We start from the raw sequence: 22,325 nt of genomic DNA, 5'->3' as shown, positions 1-22,325 counted from the left end.
TGGTAGCAACAAGGGGTTATGACGACACTGGCACTTTCTGGCTGTGCCATCTGGCTTTTAGAGATACTAGGAGAGGTGAGAGGGAAACACTGAAAGGCAGGATGGCGTTTACATGTAGGAAACATGTTGCATTCTTCATAAGCATGATGCTAAATGATGATTATATCCATGACCAAGTAATAAATATTTGTATTTGAGTATTATTACACCATTTCCTTTTCTTTCACTTTTTAAAAATAAATAAGTATGAATATCAGTTTAACTACCCATCTTTTTGTTGTTATTGAAATATTGTAAATACCCCAAAAGTGGGTAATGCTTCACATTTATGATACTTAATACAATTTGTTTTATTGATATTATCACCTTTGATATTATCACATGGTGTCAGTTAGCAAGGAATGTTGTGACAAGGTATCAGTGTCTTAAGCAAAAATATACAATAGTGTCTAATTACAGAATGAAGTTGTTCTTAATCGTAAGTATATAAAATTCACATTTCTGTAGCATCAATCATGCTTAATATCATTTACAGTTGAGCACATTCAACATGGTACATTTTATTCTTGATTTTAGAACATTCAATTCAATCTCATCCTTAGATGTGAAAATACGGATTAACAGAACTGTGAAATCTCTTGTTTTATACATTAAATTAAAAACCACAGCAAATCACTATTTACAGAGATAGAGGGTAAAGAATCTGTCAGCTCTCTTTGAGAACATCTTTGAGTATACTGCTGCTACTGCGAGCAGCAGGGAACTGTGTGAATGTGGGTAGATGGACTTCTGAGAGAAGCAGTGGTGAACGTCTTGAGCTAGTACTTGAAGAACTGGGTGAAGGCTATTGCAAAAAAGAATAATAGTGTGTTAAGCTACACCATAAAATAATATTTACAATGGTTTTTTCAAAGTATAATGTTTATTTGTTAGAATCATATAATAAAAATAAGGAAATTTGTGCAATCTCATTTGTATATATCACTAATAGCTCTCAGTTCAAAGAGTTTTGAAACTGAATTAATAAGAAAAGAGTAAATTTCAGATGGTGGTTTTAATGCTTCAAGTGTTTAATTAGTCTCTACCCCTCCCCTCAAGTACAATGCACAGAATGTTCATACAAGCATTTGAAGGTGCCAGAAAAGTCCTTCTTTGGGATGTTGTTCTACTTGTGTATTACATTGGCTTGAATGCTGTTTGTGTTTTCAAAATGTAGACCCTTCGTTGAATTATTGTTTGTGGTAGGTACGTACTGATAACACCAAGTGTCATCACCTGTGATGGTTTTTTTCCAGAAAAGAACTGTCCTCATTTTTCATTTCAGTCTTGCAGGTGCCCAGGTATCATTGTTTATATTTGAAAGTCAAGGTGTGTGGGACAAACTTCACGCACATTTTTCACTTATTCAAAAAATTCTGGAGAATGATCTAGAAATGCTGCTGCATTGCATTTTGTGACACACATTGACACTTTATGGTCATGCTTCTACTAGCTAACAGTGCCTGCTCACAATTGACTGGTTGAATGTTAGTTCAAATGGCCACCTTAGTTACTATGCTGAAGCTATGTATATGCCAGGAAAAGACATCAGTCTCAGAGCTTTTTGGACAGACAGTGTATGCATCACATTGCCCTGGAAGCATAATCTGATTCAAGACTGGTCTCATACAAAAAAGAAAGATAATGCCAATTCGGCAAGAAGCCCACTGTGTAGAGGATCATAAGACTTTGAAGGCAAGGATGGTTTCATTGGAAAAACAGTCTTCATCATCAGTAATGTCTGGTATGTTAGGAGAGTCTTTGTGACTCCACTTCTGTTGGTCCATCACTTCCTTCTTAAGGCTGCTGTCCAGCCCATCATTGAAAATCTGAAATCTGAAACTCTTTCTCCCTCACCTCCTCTCCCCTTCCACGTACACATTATAAGCCCTTCCTTCTTCCTTAGTATGTATCCTGGCCACTTTCCTGCTTTTCATTAACTCAGCAACTTGCTCTGCTCTCACATTCCTCTCAGAACCTCGTTTATTTCTCATTTTATTGATCCAACTTATATTTTTCCATTATTCACCATGCCCACATCTCAAAATTTAATCATGGAAAACTAATGCGTTGCCACAACGGCCAAGATGACACAACAGTAATTTGCTTTAACAATGTCTGATGTGATCAGTAATCTTGAAACTCTTGTTAACAAATCAGTTATACCTGCAAACGGTTGTTAATAGTAACATTTGAAACATTTCAAGCTCATCTTTAGAAGATTGAAAATCATCATTATTAAAGCATAGTTCTGGGAACAGGAAATTGTTTCATCGATATAAATGATAGTGGGTATTTAATATAGCACCTCAAATTACATTTATTTTTGCAAATTATGCAAACTGTTTAACTTATTTACTTACTACAAAAATGCATCACAAGACAGACAGGCACTTTATTTTGCACCTCTGTTAATTATTTATGTCATTGTGTTTTAAGTCAGTGTTAAAACAGAATAGTCCAAATATTCACAATATATTTATTCTAGATACTTACAGTGGATCTCTCCCTTGGTGCTTGTTCTTGAGTCTGTGGAAGTAGTCGAAGTTTTGGCTGTGGTCTGGATTCATTCTCCAAGAATCGAATGAATGCCTCGGACAGGGACTGAAATATCATGTTAAATAAATGTACTTTTGAAAACTATGCCATACAGCTGATTCTGCAAAACACAAGATTCAAAGAATAGAACATGGTAATTATTTCTTACTCATGCACGAAGTTGTTGTTTACTGAACTGACTTTGACACTCTAAGTAAGAGATATGAAAGTATTATGCATTTTTACAACTTGAGAAACTGAGTGCTTCAGTCTAATTATTCTCTTTTTGTTACCATGGAACTAAAACTGCTGATGATACATTCATGAACAACACTTTCTTGTGTGAAGAAACGAAATTCCTCTTAGCATAAATCATTAAAAAGATTCATTTAATTCATTCTGCTATGTCATAACTGTATTTACTTTCCACAAGCACTTTTGTAAAAATGCTAAGGGGTATCTATGTATGAAATATTGCACATTTGACGATTACTGAACAATATCTCTGAAAAATTGAAATTATATTCTGACTGAAGAAATCTTATTACAAGTAAAAATATTGCAAAACAAGATTCTATGATAATGTTACTTTCAGTGACAGGTAGCAATATCCACACACCATGCCTATTTCTACTCATTAAACAAATAACAACCAATTTAAATGACACAATATCATCAACTATGACTTTCTTATGAGGGACCTAATATAAGCTTCAGTTACAAATTTAATTTTTATTTTCTTTACAGTTAAGCTCAATCATTGTAAAGGAATAACAGAAATTACATGTTTTAGTCAGAAGTGCTTCATCTCATTTATTTCAGAATCATCCTCAGCACTTCAGGAGTGGAATGAACATGTAGAAATACACATGTGTAATGTAATAATGTGCCTGTGGCTAGGGCATTCTTTTGGGTAGACCGATCGCCATTTTAGTTGACACCACTTTGGCAACTTGCATATCGATGAGGATGAGATGATGATGAAGAAAACACAACACCCAGTCCCCGAGTGGAGAAAACCTCTGACTCAGTGGGAATCAGACCTGGGCCCCTCGATGGCATTCTACCACACTGACCACTCAGCTATGGAGGCACACATATAATGTAATTTGAAGTAGACTTTTTTAGGCTTGGTCTTCAGCACTAGATTGTGTTTTAGGCTGTAGACAACTTTTGTCTCATGTTTCCTTCTTTTACAAGTTTCCTTTTTAACTGTAATGCACTGTTTTCCAAGATCTGTTGTAGCTGCTTTCTAATCTTGGTAGAACTAATCTGCAAAATACTGTCCTGTTGCATATTACTGTTTGCTCAATACCTTATTTCAACATATTTTACATCATCAGCAATAGCCACACTTATACACAGATTACTGTCTTCTGTTCTGAGCATCTGCTTTGTTCCTCCTTGTTCCTACAGTCTTCAAGTCACACCCAAACACACCTCACTTTTATCCCAGTCATACGGTAAGTTTGGGTTCTCGAGAAATGTAGTGACATGTGAAGTAATACCACAAAATAGGTTGAAGAAAGGCGAATCTATTGACTGGAATACACACTTTACAATTCTGAAGTTGTTAGGGGTACAATACCGGTAGTGAAAGCCTATCTAAAATTTCAATGAAAACCAGACAGCTGTAATAATAGTTCAAGGATAAGGAAGGGAGAGAGGGCTGCAGTCCCTCGCTGCATGTTATTCAGTCGTACACAGAGCAAGCAGTAAAGGAGACCAAGGAGAAAGTTGTAACCAGAATTAAAGTTCAATTAGAAAAAAAAAAGAGATTTGACATTTGTGAATGACTCTGTGATTTTGCCAGAGTTGGCTTGCGATTGAATGGACAGTGTCTTGAAAAGATGTTGTCAGATGAAAACCAAGGAAAGCATAGCGGAATTAATTAGGTAACACTGAGGGAAAGAGATTAAGAAATGAGATATCACGGATAGTGGATGGGTTTTGCTATTTGGCCAGCAAAATAAATGACAGAGACAAGAATAAATAGGAGTAAAATGTAAACTGAAAATAGCAAGAAAAGCATTCCCAGAAAAGAAAAAAAAAACTGTTAGCACTTAAGTTTTGGGAGTGTTTATAGCTTTATATGGAAGTGAAATGGGGATGACAAAGAGAACAAGAGGAGAACAGAAGCTTTTGAAATGTGCTGTTACAGAAGAATGCTGAAGACTAGGTGGGTATATTGAGTAACTGATGGAGAAGTACTGTATCAAATCAGAAAGGTGGAAAAAAGAACTTTATGGCATAACTTGACTAAAAGAAAACAATAGCTGACAGAACACATCCTGAGGTGTAAAAGAGTAATTAATTTTGTTTGTAGGATGTGTGTGTGGGCGGGAGGGGGGGTGGACAGGGGGGGGGGGGTGTTGAAATTGCAGAGGGAAACCAAGCCTTGACTAAAGTAAGCAGGCTGAAGAGGATGTAGGTTACAGTGATCATGATGAGATGTAGAGACCCACAGAATAGACTGGTGAAGAGAGCTAATCTCAAATCAGTCCTTGGACTGAAGATCACAACAAAAATAATTATGTCTTGCATCCCAGTCTGATAATTCTTCAAGTGCCAGAAGGGCCTCCAACAGCAAAGAGTTTGGTGAGGCAAGTGAACAATGTTCAACCGCAGCAGAGCTATGTTCACAGCAGTTTCCATACACAACTGACTGCCTGAAAATCTGGGATCAGAGTGACAAGTCTTTATGTTTATCACACACTAGCTCGGCAAGCCTCCACTGGATATTGTCATTTAACGTAAAGTACTCTTTGTGTTCAAATGGCTCTGAGCACTATGGGACTTAACATCTGAGGTCATCAGTCCCCTAGACTCAGAACTACTTAAACCTAACTAACCTAAGGACATCACACACATCCATGCCCGAGACAGGATTCGAAGCTGCGACCGTAGCAGCAGCACAGTTCCGGACTGAAGCGCCTAGAGCCGCTCGGTCACAGTGGCCGGCACTCTTTGTGTCATTCAAAATACATTTACTGATGAGGGGAGCAGACTTTAACACAACACACTGAAGGTTGCTTAGCAGCCCATCCACCTAATATATGGTACAATGAGAAGCACAGATTGCTTTTCTCATCACAATGGTCTATAGCCTATAGATGTGGATATATATCTATTTCCCATTAAGTGATACATCAAGATTGTTACCATGTGGGAATTAACAGCTACACAGCTTGAAAGTTTGGATTGGATATTGTGATCTACCATATTTGGTTCCATTAAATCATCACTAAACTGTAATTATTAGGTCTACAGCTTAGTTCCCTCCGTTTTACAATAGACAGCAGCAGTGGTAAGTCGTGGTGCAGATGGTAGGTCAGTAAGCTTAAGCATTTGTGAACATAACCCTTTCAGAATATTAGTCAATTTTTAATTGAGTCATAAAGTTATTCTCAATTGAATATTTCAATTTTTGAACACAATTCTCATCATTTTCAGGAATTTTCTGCTTTAACTTGAAGAAACCTATGGCTGAGGTTCATATAACACTGGGAAAGACCTATAGTGAGGCATCTATTAGTGAAAGAATGTGCAGTGAATGGTTTTAATGCTACAAGAATGGTGATTTTGATGTTGAAGACCAGCATAGCAGCGGAAGATAGGTTTTTGAAGCAACTGAAACTGAAGAAAACAATCATAGATTGTTATTGATACATTTGAGACAAGTACTGAAAAACAAATGGCCACAATATAGGTAGAGATTTGAAAAAAAATTACCAATAGTGAACTGGCCATATAACTGTGAGGGGGGTGGGGGGTGGGGGGATGTGAACAATGAAAGTAAAGAACTGTGAAACGCAATTGTGCAGCTGTCAGCTACATTATTTACTGTAATCAGTGTTGAATTTCCACGCCCCATTTTTCAGCCAGTATAACCTGTCAACACCGAAGATTATTAATGAAGAAATAAAGTAGGTGAAAGTCACATACCAACATTCCTTCATAAACGTACTCTTACCACAACCAAACAATAGTCCCGTGTACTTTTCTTCCAGCCCTACTAAAACATTTGTCTCCCCCTGCCTCACCATGTGGTCTTTTTGACCAATCCTTCCATTATAATCTTCTCCAAGGTATCTCTCTCCTCCCTGAGGAAGGATCGATTGGTTCTTAAATCAAGGATAGTGTACTGGTATGCATTTTTGTATTTCCATTGGCAATACTGATGTTTCTTCTGAAAGTAATTACAAGCCAGAAATTCTGTCTCATAATATTATATAGTTTTCTCCCAAGACTTTTCTTTTCATAGAAATCTGATAACACAATATGGTTAGATTAAATTTATTCATGAAGTGGTGGCAGGAGAAAAATACATAAAAGTTGTGGAAACGCACAATCTTCCTGAGTCAGTGGCTCCTCCTCCTGTCTAAAGGGCCCCTTCAACACTGCTGCACAAAAAGGACCCACTAGCAGCAAAAGCTTACATATTTACACATCTTTTATGTGTTTCTCCTGCCACAACGTGGTGACTAGTTTTTTACCTATCCATATTATATTGTATTTTCAGACACTGGTTATTCTTGTTGATAAATCTAAAAATTTGTCAGAATCAGGATAAGAAGTTTATTGTCTCACAACATACAAGATAGACCAGTAATTTATTGTACAGGAAACTTCTCAACATTACACTATAGAAAATTTTAGTTTTAGGGAATTTTAGTGTTGTAAATTTAAGTACACAGGTCTGCAAAACTTAAGGACAAAAGTAGCTTTTGCTTGATGTGTCACTGCCAAGTAACGCAGCTCAATGAAACTTGGGCATATATAGAAACAACTGCTACAGTGTAGTATAGAACGTAGCTGAAAGAAATGTGCTATGAAAGAAACAGAAATGACACTTTTATTCAAAGATAATTATTACACTGAAATCAATGCAGTCTATGATGGTTCCCTGGACATTACAAAAGGTGAGACATGGCTCTTAATAGGGCATGTGGTCACCATGGAGAGCAATGCATGCTCTGAAACATGCCCCATGCTGGCCACAAGGTTGGTAGGGAGCCTTGTTGTAGGACATTCCATTTATCCACCAGTGCACTCAAAAAGTGCTGGACAGTCATTTATACACCTGGATGTGCTGCAATTCATCTCCACAATGTATCTCACATGTGCTTGATCAGATTGAAGTTAAGAGAGAGGGCAGGCCAGCCCATTTATCAAATATCCTCTCATTCCTAGAGCTCCTCCACTTGCGCTGTTTGATGCAGTCACCCATTTTTGTCCATAAAAATGACTGAATGCATCCCTGAAAAGACACACATATGGAAGGGGTGTAGTGGGTGAATGTCTGGATTCAAAGATTTGGAGGTCAATACGCTCATACAACATTATGGTTCCCCACACCACAACCTCTTCTTGTGATCTTCAGCCCAGAGACTGGTTTGATGCACCTCTCCACGTTACTCTAACCTGTGCATGCTTCTTCATCTCCGAGTAACTACTGCAACCTACAAACTTCTGAATCTGCTTAGTGCATTCATCTCTTGGTCCACCTCTACAACTTTTACCCTCCTCAATTCTCTCCAATACTAAATTGGTGATCCCTTGATGCCTCAGAACGTGTCCTACCAACTGGTCTCTTCTTTTAGTCAGGTTGTGCCACAATTTCCTCTTCTCCCCTTTTCTATACAGTACCTCCTCATTAGTTATGTGATCTACCCACCTAATCTTCAGCATTCTTCTGTAGCACCACATTTCAAAAGCTTCTATTCTCTTCTTGTCCAAACTATTTATCATCCATGTTTCGCTTTCATACGTGGCTATACTCCATACTAATACTTTCAGAAAAGACTTCTTGACACTTAAATCTATATTCGATGTTAACAAATTTCTCTTCTTCAGAAACGCTTTCCTTGCCATAGTCAGTCTACATTTTACATCCGCTCTACTTCGACCATCATCAATTATTTTACTCCCCAAATAGCAAAACTCCTTTACTACCTAATCTAATTCCCTCAGTATCAGCTGACTTCATTTGACTACATTCCATTATTCTCATTTTGCTTTTATTTATGTTCATTTTACATCCTCCTTTCAAGACACTGTCCATTCTGTTCAACTGCTCTTCTTCCAGATCGTTCGCTGTCTCTGACAGAATTAACATGTCATCGGCAAACCTCAATGTTTTTTATTTCTTCTCTGCGGATTTTAATTCCTACTCAACATATTTCTTATGTTCCCTTTACTGCTTGCTCAATATACAGACTGAACAACATCGGGGATAGGCTACAACACTGCCTCACTCCCTTCTCAACCATTGCTTCCCTTTCATGCCCCGCTAACTCTTATAATGACAATCTGGTTTCTGTACAAATTGTAAATAGCCTTTTCTCCCTGTATTTTACCCCTGTCACCTTCAGAATTATAAAGAGAGTATTCCAGTCAACAATGTCAAAAGCTTTCTCCAAGTCTACAAATGTTAGAAATGTAGGTTTGCCTTTCCTTAATCTATCTTCTAAGATAAGTCACAGGGTCAGTATTGCCTCATGTGTTCCAACATTTCTACGGAATCCAGACTGATCTTCCCCAAGTTCAGCTTCTACCAGCACACAACAATACCTGAAAAAAAAACCATGTTCAACAATGGTGGACACACCTTCACATGGTGACAGGTAGGAACAGACAATGCACCCCGGAACATGATGAATTTGGTGGTGTGGGGAGGCATAATGGTGCACCCTCAAATCTTTCAATACAGTACAGTCAGCAGTCATTGTTATAGTAACACTGTACTCCTTCCCCCATATGTGTCTTTCCAGGGTAGCATTCGGCCCTGACTTCATTTTTATGGATGATTGCATGGATTATATCGAACAATACAGGAGGTAGAGCTCTTGGAAGGAAGGGATATTTGGCAAATGGACTGGCATGCCCTTTCCCCCTGGTCAACCACACTTGTGGAGGAATGGGATGCCCTACCACAAAAACTCCGTAACAATCTTGTGGCCAGCATTGGAGCACAATGCACAGCATGCATTGCCATCTGTGGTGATTATATACCCTATTAAGAACTATGTCCTGCCATTTGTAATGACCAAGGGAGGATCATGAAATGCGGTGAAATCAGTGTAATGACTGTCTTTGAACACAGGTGTTATTTATGTTTGTCTTATTGCATATTTGTTTCAGTTATATTCTGTATGATATGCAGCAGTTTTATCTATGTATGGGTCAATTTTTATTGAGTTGCACCACTTGGCAGTGGCTAATCATGTAAAAGTTACTTTCATCCTTACATTTTCCACACCAATGTATTATACTGCATTTAAGTTCAAACACTGTATGAAAACTTAATCATTGTTAAATTTTTTGTAGGACTGTGATTATGTTTCAGTTCCTTTTACCATGTCTTGGTCAAGTACCAATATTATGTTTCAAGAGTTATTCTACAGGGTAATAGCAGTTTTGGACTAACATGCTGTACAATTCTCTCTTCAGCAAACTACCCTGAATCTTATTCATATTTTTACCTTTTAATTTGTTACAAATATTCATTCCCATGTGGAGTTTGGACAAATAACTGTTGGTGCCGGGTACAAAGCATTTATACTATTTATTCCTGGTACTGCACTTTGTTTAACACATATGTAATAGAAAGAGCTGCATGCCATTGGATAACTATGGTTTGTTTTGTTTTGTTTTGTTTTAGGGCACAAAAACAACTAGGGTCATACATGTCCTTGTCAGAACTGTAGAACATGAAGACAAAGAGCGTAGTTAAAAACGACTATACATTAATCCCAATCGACGGAAGAAAAGACAGCTAAAAACAGGGATGTCGAGAAAGGTCTATAAAATACGCCATAGAGAAATGGAGGTCCTGAACTAAAGATTAAATATCCTCTGTCATATTTCTAAAATACGGATAAAAAGTAAAACACGGTCGACAGCCCGTGTGTCATTTGCTACAACGGCCAATAACTCAGATGGCAACCACAAATGAGAACGTAAGGTGTTAAAAAATGGGCACACTGTCAGGAAATGGTGGACTGTCAAAGGTTGAGGGCAATAAGCACAATGTGGTGGGGGAGCACCTCTTAACAAATGGCAATGGCTAAAAAGATAGTGCCCAATATGCAACCTAGTTAAAATGATCTCGCCATGGTGAGAGGGCCAAGAGGAGGTCATCCAAGCTGATGGAAAAGGCTTAATTCCCCGGAGCTTATTCCCATGAATGGACAACCAGTGGTGGTGCCAAAGTGATTTCGCCTGATGGCAGACAGAAACATGGAGATCATTCGTGGGGGTGGAAGAACCAGCAAGCTAAGGTATGAGGACTGCAGCCTTCGCAGCACCACCAGTGGTCTCATTTCCCAGCGGACTGACATGACCAGGAAGCCATGTAAACATCACAGTAGCTCCATCAAAAATGAGCAAGTGACAGCTTTCCTGTACTCATTGCACTAAGAGATGGACATTGTATAGCACACACAGGCTCTGAAGGGCACTGAGAGAGTTGGAGCACATGGCACAATTGAAAATCCTGTGTTACTGGATATACTGCATGGCCTGATACAGAGCGATGAGCTCCACTGAGCGGTGTCCTGGAAGCCAATACAAAAAATGTTGGCGTCAATGACAAAGGCACCCATGACACCATGGTCAGTCTGACAGCCATCAGTGTACACAAAGGTACTATCGCGAAGTTCCGTGCGAAGGTTGTGAAACTTTCGGTGATAGTGTGAGGCTCGAGTAGTGTGTTTATGTAGCAAAAGAAGGCCAAGGTGAACAGGGGCTACCGCATGAAGCAATAGTGGCAAAGGGTTCATACCTATTGGGAAAGTGGCAGCTACCATTAAGTTAAGCTGCTGGATCAAGAGCTGAAAGCGAACTCCAGGAAGTAACAGAGAAGAGGGACGTGCCCCATACTGGCAATCAAAGGAGGTGGCATAGGATGCATAATCACACATGGCAGACAAATGACATGCATATCTGCTGAGGAGAAAGTCACGGTGGTAGGACAGTGGAAGTTTGGCAGCTTCTGCATACAGATTGTCAACCAGGCTTGTGGAAAAGACATCAGTGGCCAAATCGATGCCATGATAGTGGGTAGTATTGAGATGCCGTAAGAGGGACGGACGTGCAGATGCATAAACAAAACACCCGTAGTCTAGTTTCGAACAAACAAGGGACCAGTACAAAAGAAGGAGGGTGGTTCAATCTGCTCCCCAGGAAGTAGCACTGAGGACATGTAGGACACTGAAGGACCGCATACAGCGGGCTGCCAGGTAAGACATGTGGGAGGACCAAGAAAGTTTCCTACCGAGCATGAACTTCAGGAAATTCCTAGTTTCAATGAACAGAAGAGCAACAGGCCCAAAATGTAAAGATGGTGGAAGAAACCAGTTGCACCGCCAGAAATTCATAAAAATAGTTTTGTTGATGCTCCATGAGTAAAGGCGATCAAGACATCGCTGAAGAGACCACTCAATAAGAAAAGTCCATGGAGAACTGGAACAGATGGCAAAATTGTCAACAAAATGGGAGCCAGAGATGCCATTATAGGGTTAAAGGTGATAACAAAGAGGATGGCATTCAGGACAGGACCCTGAGGCACATCAATTTTTTCTGGATAAATGTGTCCAACAAGTAAATGGGGCATGTGGCCACAGAAGCCTCACATGTCGAGAGTACAGAGGACACCAGTCCTCCAGCAGGTGTAGCAGGCTTCCTCCAAATCAAAAAACATGGCCACAGTCTGGGATTTCTGTGGAAAACCACGCATGACATGGGTGGACAAAGTGACATGATGGTAAACTGCAGAATGGCCACTTGAAATCCATACTGTGCAGTAGTTGGTACATTGGGAAACTTGAGCCACCATACCAGCCAGGTATGAATCATACATTCCATCACCTTGCAGACACCAGACACAGCTGCTGAGAGAAATTGGCAGTAGCTAGAAGGACGGTGTTTGTTCTTAGCGGGCTTAGGTATGGGTATGACAGTGGCTTCACATCAGTGTTTGGGAACTGTGCCCTCTGCCCAGATGTCATTGTAAATATAAAGGAGAAAATGTTTGCCTTCAAGAGAAAGAATGTGAACATCATCTGGCCCTGCAGTGGAGGACCAGGATGAAGTGAGAGCACGATCCAGCTCCCTCATAGTAAAGGTGGCATTGTAGCACTCACTATTCTGAGAAGAGAAGGGTATCGCCCATACCTCCTCTGCTCATTTCTGATGGAGGAAGGCAGGGTGATAGTGGGAGGAGCTTGAAATCTCCACAAAGTGGAAGCCCAAGGTATTGGAGATAGCAATAAGTTTGCTACTGTCATGCCAGAAATTTGGGAATGCGCCTTGGTCCCAGAGAACTGTTGGAGGTTGTCCTACATGAAGAAAGAGCAAGTGGAACTGTTAAAAGAACTAGTAAATGAAATCCAGCTAGCTTTTCTGCTATCGTGAAGAACACAACGACACTGTGCATGCAACCATTTATAATGAATACAGTTTGCCATCGTAGGATGATGGTTAAAAATGAAGAGAGCACACCTCCATGTGCAAATTGCATCGTGGCACATGTCAGTCCACCAAGGTACAGGGACGTGGTGCATTAAAGAGGAAATGTGAGGAATGGAACGTTCTGCAGCAGTAAGGATAATGTTTGTAAGATATTCTACCTAGTCAACACAACTGGGGAAATGTTGTTCATTCAAGGTCACTAGGGAGGAGCAAAGCCTCCAGCTGGCCTTAGAAAGTTGCCATTTTGGTGTGCACGTAGAAGGGGTTGGAGTCAGCAAACAGATAGCACATGGGAAACGGTTGCTCGAGTATGTGACAGGGAGAATGGACCACTCGAGATGATGGGCAACCTGGGCAGTGCAGAAGGATAGGTACAAACGGTAATAGGTGTGTGTGGAGTGTGAAAGGAATGTGAGTGCTCCCATGTTAAAGCAGATGATGTTAAGTTGATTGAGAAGGTTAGCCAAGAGGGCACCTCTCGGACAGGTTATGAGAGAACCCCAAAGGGGATGGTGTGCATGAAAGTCACCAAGCAGCAGAAAGGGGTAAGATAGCTGCCCAATAAGTTGGAGGAGGTCTGTCCTGGTGACGATAGAGAGATGTAACCGGTACAAGGGAAAATGTCAAGTGAGGAAAGAAAATAAGGACTGCAACAGCTTCAAGCTGGGTAGTCAGGGAGATGGGTTGACTATGTACATCATCAGGGATGAGCAGCATGACTCACTCCCTCACGAGATGGAATACCGCCCTCGGGGAGAAGGTCAAAGCAGATCAGAAAGAAATGCAAGAGTTCAAAGTGGTCGCAAGGACGCAATTTTGTTTCCTGGAGGCAGAGAACAAGCAGATGTTCTGATTCTAAGAGCAGCCATAAGTCCTCTTTGTCAGATCAAAGGCTGTGAACATTTCACTGGAGGAGAGTCATGATGGGAAAAGGGGAGGAGGGAAAAAACAAAGGGGTGTCACTTTGGCAGCTGCTGACTGCCAGTTTGTGAAGACTCACTGCTCCAGCACACACAAGCTGGAGGGTACTACTCCATGAGATCTACACAGTTGTTAGCATTCTCCTTCTTTCAGTCTACAGAATCCATGGCAGAAAAATGGTTGGTGGTGCCCACCGGCAATATGGAGGTCAGTCAGGCGAGTGTATCGTGTGGCTACACCATCATAGAGGATCTCCGAGTCATTGAAGGCGAAGATCATTTGTCTTTGTTTAACTTCTTGGATTCCGTAGAAATACGGGAATACGTGAGGCAATACTGACCCTACGACTTATCTTAGAAGCTAGATTAAGAAAATGCAAACCTACATTTCTAGCATTTGTAGACTTGGAGAAAGCTTTTGCCAATGTTGACTGGAATACTCTCTTTCAAATTCTGAAGGTGACAGGAGTAAAATACAGGGAGTGAAAGGCTATTTACAATTTGTACAGAAACCAGATGGCAGTTATAAGAGTCGAGGGACATGAAAGGGAAGCAGTGATTGGGAAGGGAGTGAGACAGGGTTGTAGCCTCTCCCCGATGTTATTCAATCTGTATATTGAGCAAGCAGTGAAGGAAACAAAAGAAAATTCGGAGTAGGTATTAAAATCCATGGAGAAAAAATAAAAACTTTGAGGTTCGCCGATGACATTGTAATTCTGTCAGAGACAGCAAAGAACCTGGAAGAGCAGTTGAATGGAATGGACAGTGTCTTGAAAGGAGGGTATGAGATGAACATTAACAAAAGAAAAACGAGGATAATGGAATGCAGTCGAATTAAGTCGGGTGATGCTGAGGGAATTAGATTAGGAAATGAGACACTTAAAGTAGTAAAGCAGTTTTGCTATTTGGGGAGCAAAATAACTGATGATGGTCGAAGTAGAGAGGATATAAAATGTAGACTGGCAATGCCAAGGAAAGCGTTTCTGAAGAAGAGAAATTTGTTAACATTGAGTATTGATTTAAGTGTCAGGAAGTCGTTTCTGAAAGTATTTGTATGGAGTGTAGCCATGTATGGAAGTGAAACATGGACGATAAATAGTTTAGACAAGAAGAGAATAGAAGCTTTCGAAATGTGGTGCTACAGAGGAATGCTGAAGATTAAATGGGTAGATCACATAACTAATGAGGAGGTATTGAATAGGATTGGGGAGAAGAGGAGTTTGTGGCACAACTTGACTAGAAGAAGGGATCGGTTGGTAGGACATGTTCTGAGGCATCAAGGGATCACCAATTTAGTATTGGAGGGCAGCGTGGAGGGTAAAAATCGTAGAGGGAGATCAAGAGATGAATACACTAAAGAGATTCAGAAGGATGTAGGCTGCAGTACGTATTGGGAGATGAAGAAACTTGCACAGGATAGAGTAGCATGGAGAGCTGCATCAAACCAGTCTCAGGACTGAAGACCACAACAACAACAACTTCTTGGAGTCTTTCCGGTTGTCAGAGGAAGACTCAGATGTGTGTCGGCTGGAGGGATGTAGGAAGTCTTTGCAGCAGTATTACTTCTGTCCTTTCCCCCTTCCAGATGTGCAGCAGCTGACATCATCCCATGAGGTGAAAAATTGGTGACGTGTTGCACAGCTGGAGGAGGAGATGGGGATGCTACCATGACACTGGGTGATTTTACAACCTTGGTGCTCAATTTGAGGTTGCATGTGGCCATGCCCTTCGTGGAGCGAGATGTAGCAAGAACATTACTGTAAGAGCCAGATGGTAGAACATAAGGTTTGCAACTAGCCAATAACTTGCAAGTGACCGGGTAAGGCACTTTTTTCCTTACGTGGATCTCCCAGACAGCCCACTCGTTGAGATACGTGGGACAATATCGAGAGGAGGCAGCACGGTCGCCAATGCAGTTGATACAGTGGGGAGAAGGAAGCAGACAATCGACCGTGTAAGCATCCCTACCACAGGTTACACATTGACTGGGTGCTGACAGGACAGTTGAATGTGGTTGAAATGATGACACTGGTAGCAGTGCAACAGGTTTGGAATGTACAGTCAAACTGTGACAACTTCATAGTCTGCTTTGATCTTGGATGGAAACACCACTCTATCAGAAGTGATAAAAAGAGTGTTTGTGGGCACCAAGGATGCATCTACCTTTTTCATCACCCAATGGACTGCAATGACACCCTGATCAGAGAGGTACATCTGGATTTTGGTTCAGTCAGACTATCAAGCAGCCTAGTGTAAGTAACACTACAGGAACAATTCAGGGTTCTATGGGCCTCAACATGAACAGGATAGTAGTGGAGGAGTGAAGCGGTAAGCAGTTGTTGTGCTTGAGAATCAGAAGTAGTCTCCAAAAGCAAAGTGCCTTTGCGTAAATGAGAGCAGGATTTCACAGGCTCAGCAATTTTATCAACATCTTTCCAAGTAAGAAATGCATTTACCGTTGCAAAGGACTGACCGTCTTCAGTATGTGAAACCATGAGGAACCACAGTACAGCTAGGAGATCTTTGAATCGGGAGCCTCATTCCATTTACATTTCACAGACATTGACTGCGAAGAAGATCATTGGCTCATTGTGAGAAAATCCCCGTGAGTACCAGCATCTCCAGTGGCATTCTCCTTCCAACTGCTCCCCCCCTCCCCTTCAGAGGGGGCTCAGCTGCCTTAGGTGATTGCTCACAACTCAGGTCACACCTCCCAAACACCTGATAGTGGGACCAATCGGCAATTTCGGAAGGGAGCAGCTCGGGCAATCACCCCTTCTTGGAACAGGCCTGTACCAGGGGGTACTTGCGAACCTTACCTGTTGATCTGGGGCTGGGAATTATGCATTACCCAGTCACTTGTCATGCGTGGGCCAGCCTTCAGAAGCACACAGGGAGGAAGAAGAAAAAGAGGAACCTTAAACACTGAAGTGGAGGAAGGATAGGAGAAGATGAATGAATAAAGAAAAAAGTAACGAAAAAAAAGTGGTGAGTCTTTTCTTATATCAGCTACTGAAAATGTGGAACACATTCCCAAAAACACCCCGGACACATTCCCTAAGGGAGGGGAAAAGGAACAGCAAGAGGATAGACATGCAGCACAGAAGGGAAAAGATGTTGCAAAGGCTGGGGCCCAGTGGTAGCCAAGCCACCTAAGGGAGGATACCTATGGTGACTGACTGCTATCAATTCACGGGCTACAATAGCTTCATTATAATTTTCATTATAAGAGTATTGTTTCATTGCCAATACAGCAGAGTGCTTATATTTTACAATTGTAGCACAATTTCTACTTGGTGAACCACATTTTGCAGTTTCCTTTAACAATGATTTCATTCCATTTTCCATTTAATCCACTTTCATTTTCTTCTATTGCTTGAAAGGACTATTAAGGATAAAAAAACAATCTGTGTTCCTGATTTATACTTAATATAGGAACAAAACTGTGAATCCAGTAGCACCACTACTACGTTAAACATACTTTGCTTAAATGATAATTAATTGAAACCCTCAGCTGTCGATAGGTGTTGTTCATATACCTCTATGGGGACAGCTGAAAATGTGTGCCCCAACCAGGACTCGAACCTGGGATTTCCTGCTTACATGGCAGACACTCTATTCATCTGAGCCACTGAGGACACTGCATAGCGCGACTGCAGGGACTTATCCCTTGCACGCTTCCCATGAGACCCATATTTACAACTGTCCACAATCTACATACGTAATGTCCCGGTTGGGGCACACATTTTCAGATGACCCCATTGAGGTATATCAGCAACACCTGTCGGCAGCTGAGGGTTTCAATTAATTATCATTTATTCTAGAGAAGCTGCACGGTCATCGGTGGTATCTGTTCTTCTGGGAACAGTTACTATCTTCATATATTTTGCTTAGATGATTTTATGGAGCTCATTCTTAAATGCGAGTTTCATTTTGGTTTTAAACAAACAGCATAAAACTTTACCTGGTTCGAGTCTGGACTATTGGATGCCAAGCCAAGTTTTGAAAGCTCATCAGGACATAATTCCAGCACACTTCCAAGTACACGAAGCACTTGACTTTTACTAGCAGCTGGTGCTGAGAAATAGCCAAGCATTAAGTTCTTCACCAAGTTCCTGGAAAATATATTAATGATTAATACAACAGTGCTCATTCAAAAAATGTTTCATGGAAACTGTTACAGAAATGTCACAGTTTACTGATGAAAAAAATATTTACACTGACATTAACTGAAAGTACATTGTATGCTAACTATATTTGGAACTATTGAACACTTGTTGGATAAAAAGAATACAATTCTGGAAACGTAAAATTTTAGGGAAACCCAGTCAGCTTAAAATGTCAAACACAAATCAGACATCTACATGCACACCTGAAAATTCTTACTGGATCCGTATTAACCAATTTCTTCCAGAAATGAAACGCACACTTTGTGTACCCAATGAACTGTTTTGTTGAGAATCACTTACACTCTTCCTGCTGTTTATGTTTACAGCTTGCAGACTTCCCAAAATGGAAAAACAAAAATTCACATGTATTACTATGCATTGCCAATACATAGTATAAGATGTGGTACCATTTGGTACTGCTTGATATACTGCTAACCAATCATGTGTGAAAGATACTTTGCAAGTTCAAAGTTTTGCTTACTTCTAGAATATAACAGAAAAAGTACACAGCTGGCAAACAACAGTATGTTAATATTTATGCTGTAGTAAATTGAGAAATGAGATTAAAATTTATATTTCTGCAGATCTTCCACATATTAAACAAACTGGACACTGAATTTAAGTTCTCTGTGAAACAGCTCTTCTGGCTTAAAAAATTCTATGTAAAAATATTTTCATTTTAATAAAATGAGAAACAGTGTGTCTTCAGTGTCAACATCAGAAACAGCTGACAGTGCGTATATTGAGAGGGGAAAATAAGGAAAACATGATAAATGCTTAGTACAGATTGAAGGGATGAACGAGCCTTACTTGCAGCTCCAAGAACAAATAGCATATATGAAACCAAATACTTTCAAGCAAGAAAAGAGAAATTGTTCCAACTGAAGTTTTACTTTATTTAACTAAATTTTCTTCTTTTACCTGTCAATCTTATTTTCACCAACAGTCACTTTAGACTGTGAGAGCTGCTCAGCTTTCTCCAACTTTTCAGTCAGTTCTGCCACTAAAACAAATTAAAAGAATAACTACTGTGTATAAGAAAAAAATATCTAACTTACTTTCACAATTAATTATTAGTCTATCTGACCAGATTGCCAGTAATTTTTAATATGTTATTGACCACAAATTTTAACTTCCCAATTATTAAGGTTTCCTTTAAATGCAAATTCCAGTTGTATCAGTTTATTAAGGAAGATATGAAATTCAATGATGAAATGAATAAGAAATGGCAATGTATAATGAAAGCAAGACAATTAGCACAGCTATGCCTTTCACTCTTCAGTAAATGGCTAATTTCCAATGAACGTAAAACAAAGCAATTGCAATGTAGAATAGAAACTTTATGGTCACATGACATGTTACAAACAATCATTTGATTGAAACACTGGTGACTCATCAAGGAATAATTCTATGCCTATCTAAGTATACCTTAAAAACAAAATACATTAAAAGAAAGCATATGGATGCTCCCAGAAGTACATTACAACATAAAAAGGTAAACACATGTTAGATTTCTTCCCGTTTCTTAATATTTTTCATAGTGGTTTAAAATCTTCCATTTTAAGTCTTTTTCATGTTTGTTTCTCTAGTTTATAAATATGGACATACTTAATAAGAGCACATAATTCCATAAAAGGAGTATATATGTACACATCTAGATATTTAGATACATAGTTTACACGATACACGATTTATAAGTGTGGACGCATGAAAAAGAACATATACCTCCATCAAGGGAGAACATAAGCATACACATAGAACATAATGTAGAAATAACATAAAAACAAAACAAATGTAATATCTTCTACTTGTCTTCCTCATTTATAAAATCAGATTTTTCATTGTTTGTACCTGTGTGTTCTAGCTGAACCATTCCTAACACTGAGTACAGCTTAAGTACTCATCACCATAGACTTCCTGTGTTATTTGGTGTATCTCTGTAAAGATTTTCTTGAGTTTCATGGAAAATTTAACGCAGACATGTTGCTCCTCTAACTCTGCCATCTCGAAATTCACAAACTGTGTGACACGATGTTCTAATCAACACAGCACTTAACAACAGCTAACAGACATACAACAATGAAATTTTTGGCAGTTCAACATTAAACACAGGCATGTACAGGGATGCCAACAGCATTTCACTCCAACTCACGATTGGCGCGAAATTATGAATGTTTCAGAATTTTTTGAACAGAGCTCATATACAAGAAACAATTATTTTCATCCTCCTTAGATTGCTTGTGAACTGCCTAACATGATAACCCATAAATACTTGTAAAGCAGAACATTTCTTTTTATTTTTCATGAAGACAAAGAATTCATCTGGAGAATAAAATGGATTTCCTGTTAAAATTCTCTAAGTTGGTCTTTTAATTTAAGGTTTTTAGGAAAGGCATTGTCTAGCTTCTGCCTAGCATGAATTGCCTATTTTTTCATATAATATCTGTTCTTTGGCTATTTATGTGGTATTCTGATTTTTGTGTAGTTTTATGCTACTGTCGGTCATGGTTTAAGTTTGGATTCATTAATTTCTCAAGCAATATTATGTCCAATATACAGTATAAGCTTATCAAATCTTAGAAACAGGTTAAAACAGGATTCTTTGGGTTTGGTACCACAAATAATTCTGGCACATTTTTCTGCAGTGTTAGTAATGCATTTAGGTTGGTTTGTGTTGTTAAATTCCATACTTTTACCGCCTTTTCAAATGTGATGATAACACTGAGTAATACGACATTTTTAACACACACACACACACACACACACACACACACACACACACACACACACACACACACACATCTTCACAACATTTTCTGATTATGTTTATGACAAATATGTCTTTCAACAGCTTACAGGCTAAGGAAACAATAAGCATGTCCCATATGACATTGTCCTGGACTGTGATTCCTATGAATTTTGTCAGCTTTCTTTTTTTACAATGTCATTTCCTATGGATAATTTCATGCCACACACTGCTTCTTGGTGTAAAATTCCATTACTACAGTATTTTTAGCACTTACATTTATTGGCTTTCATTGAAATTCCGGACTATTTCATTGGTACATTGTTGTACAGTACCTCTAACTGTCACAGGCCTTGTGTTTGAACATGTTACATCTTTTTTAAAGCTAGGAGGACAGTATTTTACATCATTAAGAAAAAAGAATAAATCAAGAAGAGAAGGAGTCCCAAGTCAGAATCTTGTGGCTCTCATTTGAAATTTGTAGTTTTGGATTTGAACGACTCACTGTTTGTTTTATGCAGCACAAATTGTTTCCTGTTGCTCAGATGAACTTTTATCAATTCATAGCCAGTTCATCTAATACTCAGGTTCCATAGCTTTTTAAATAGTATAATATTGTTAACACAATCAAATGCTTCTTCAAGATAAAGGAACACTCCAGTCACATACTCCCTGTTCTCTATGGCAGTTATTGTTTCATCTATTAACTGTGATGTGGCTACTGAAGTTGCCTGTTTTCTGAAAAGCTGTTCTGATTCTCAAATTTTTCATTTTGTTGACTCAGGAATATGATTCACATAGTGTAAAGAACTTCCTCAATTACCTCAGAAAACGCAGGAAAGACTGAGATGAGTCAACAGCCAGAATAACCAAACAGCCAGAATAACCGAACAGCCAGAATAACCGAACAGCCAGAATAACCAAACAGCCAGAATAACCGAACAGCCAGAATAACCGAACAGCCAGAATAACCGAACAGCCAGAATAACCGAATTTGCAACACAGGCCACTGCGAGACATGCAAGAAGAGTCAATGAGTTTCTGGAAGGTACCAACAGGGATGTGGAGACATTCTGACTCCAAAGTTGTGTCCAGATGTGCAAAGTTTCTCAGTAGAGAATCCATGGTGTGAACAGCCTGATCGAGCTCATACCACGGATTCTTGATGGAGTTTAAATCTGGGGGCTCGATAGCCAGCAGAGTACAGTAAATTCACCCTGGTCCTCTTCAAACCATGCATGTACACTGCGAGCTGTGTGACATGTATTGTCCTGCAGGTAGATGCTACTATGCAGAGGAAAAACAAACTGAATATAGGGATGGACATGGTTGCCAAAGGTAGATGCATACTTGTGTTGATAAATTGTGCCTTCCATAACAACAAGATTACCCAGGAAATAAAGTGAAAACATTCCCCAGACTACAGCCCTTCCAACGATT

General features: G+C 39.6%; 1 protein-coding gene across 2 annotated transcripts in view; it reads right to left on the bottom strand.

The window, feature by feature from the left end:
• Window positions 1-325: 325 nt before the first annotated feature.
• LOC126457525 (thyroid receptor-interacting protein 11-like) overlaps window positions 326-22,325 on the bottom strand; it is a 467,726-nt gene continuing 445,726 nt past the window's right edge. For both annotated transcript variants that reach the window (XM_050093868.1, XM_050093869.1), the window contains exons 20-23: window positions 19,061-19,142; window positions 17,935-18,085; window positions 2,536-2,643; window positions 326-844 (exon numbers count right to left, since the gene is read on the bottom strand). In XM_050093868.1, the coding sequence (XP_049949825.1) occupies window positions 707-844; window positions 2,536-2,643; window positions 17,935-18,085; window positions 19,061-19,142 (479 nt within the window). In that variant the 3' untranslated portion in view covers window positions 326-706. The remainder of the gene's footprint in view (window positions 845-2,535; window positions 2,644-17,934; window positions 18,086-19,060; window positions 19,143-22,325) is intronic.

This window comes from Schistocerca serialis, chromosome 2, assembly GCF_023864345.2.
Source record: "Schistocerca serialis cubense isolate TAMUIC-IGC-003099 chromosome 2, iqSchSeri2.2, whole genome shotgun sequence".
Lineage (NCBI taxonomy): Eukaryota > Metazoa > Arthropoda > Insecta > Orthoptera > Acrididae > Schistocerca > Schistocerca serialis.
The sequence above is the reverse complement of the archived record's forward strand: the minus strand, read 5'-3'. Positions and strand labels throughout refer to the sequence as shown.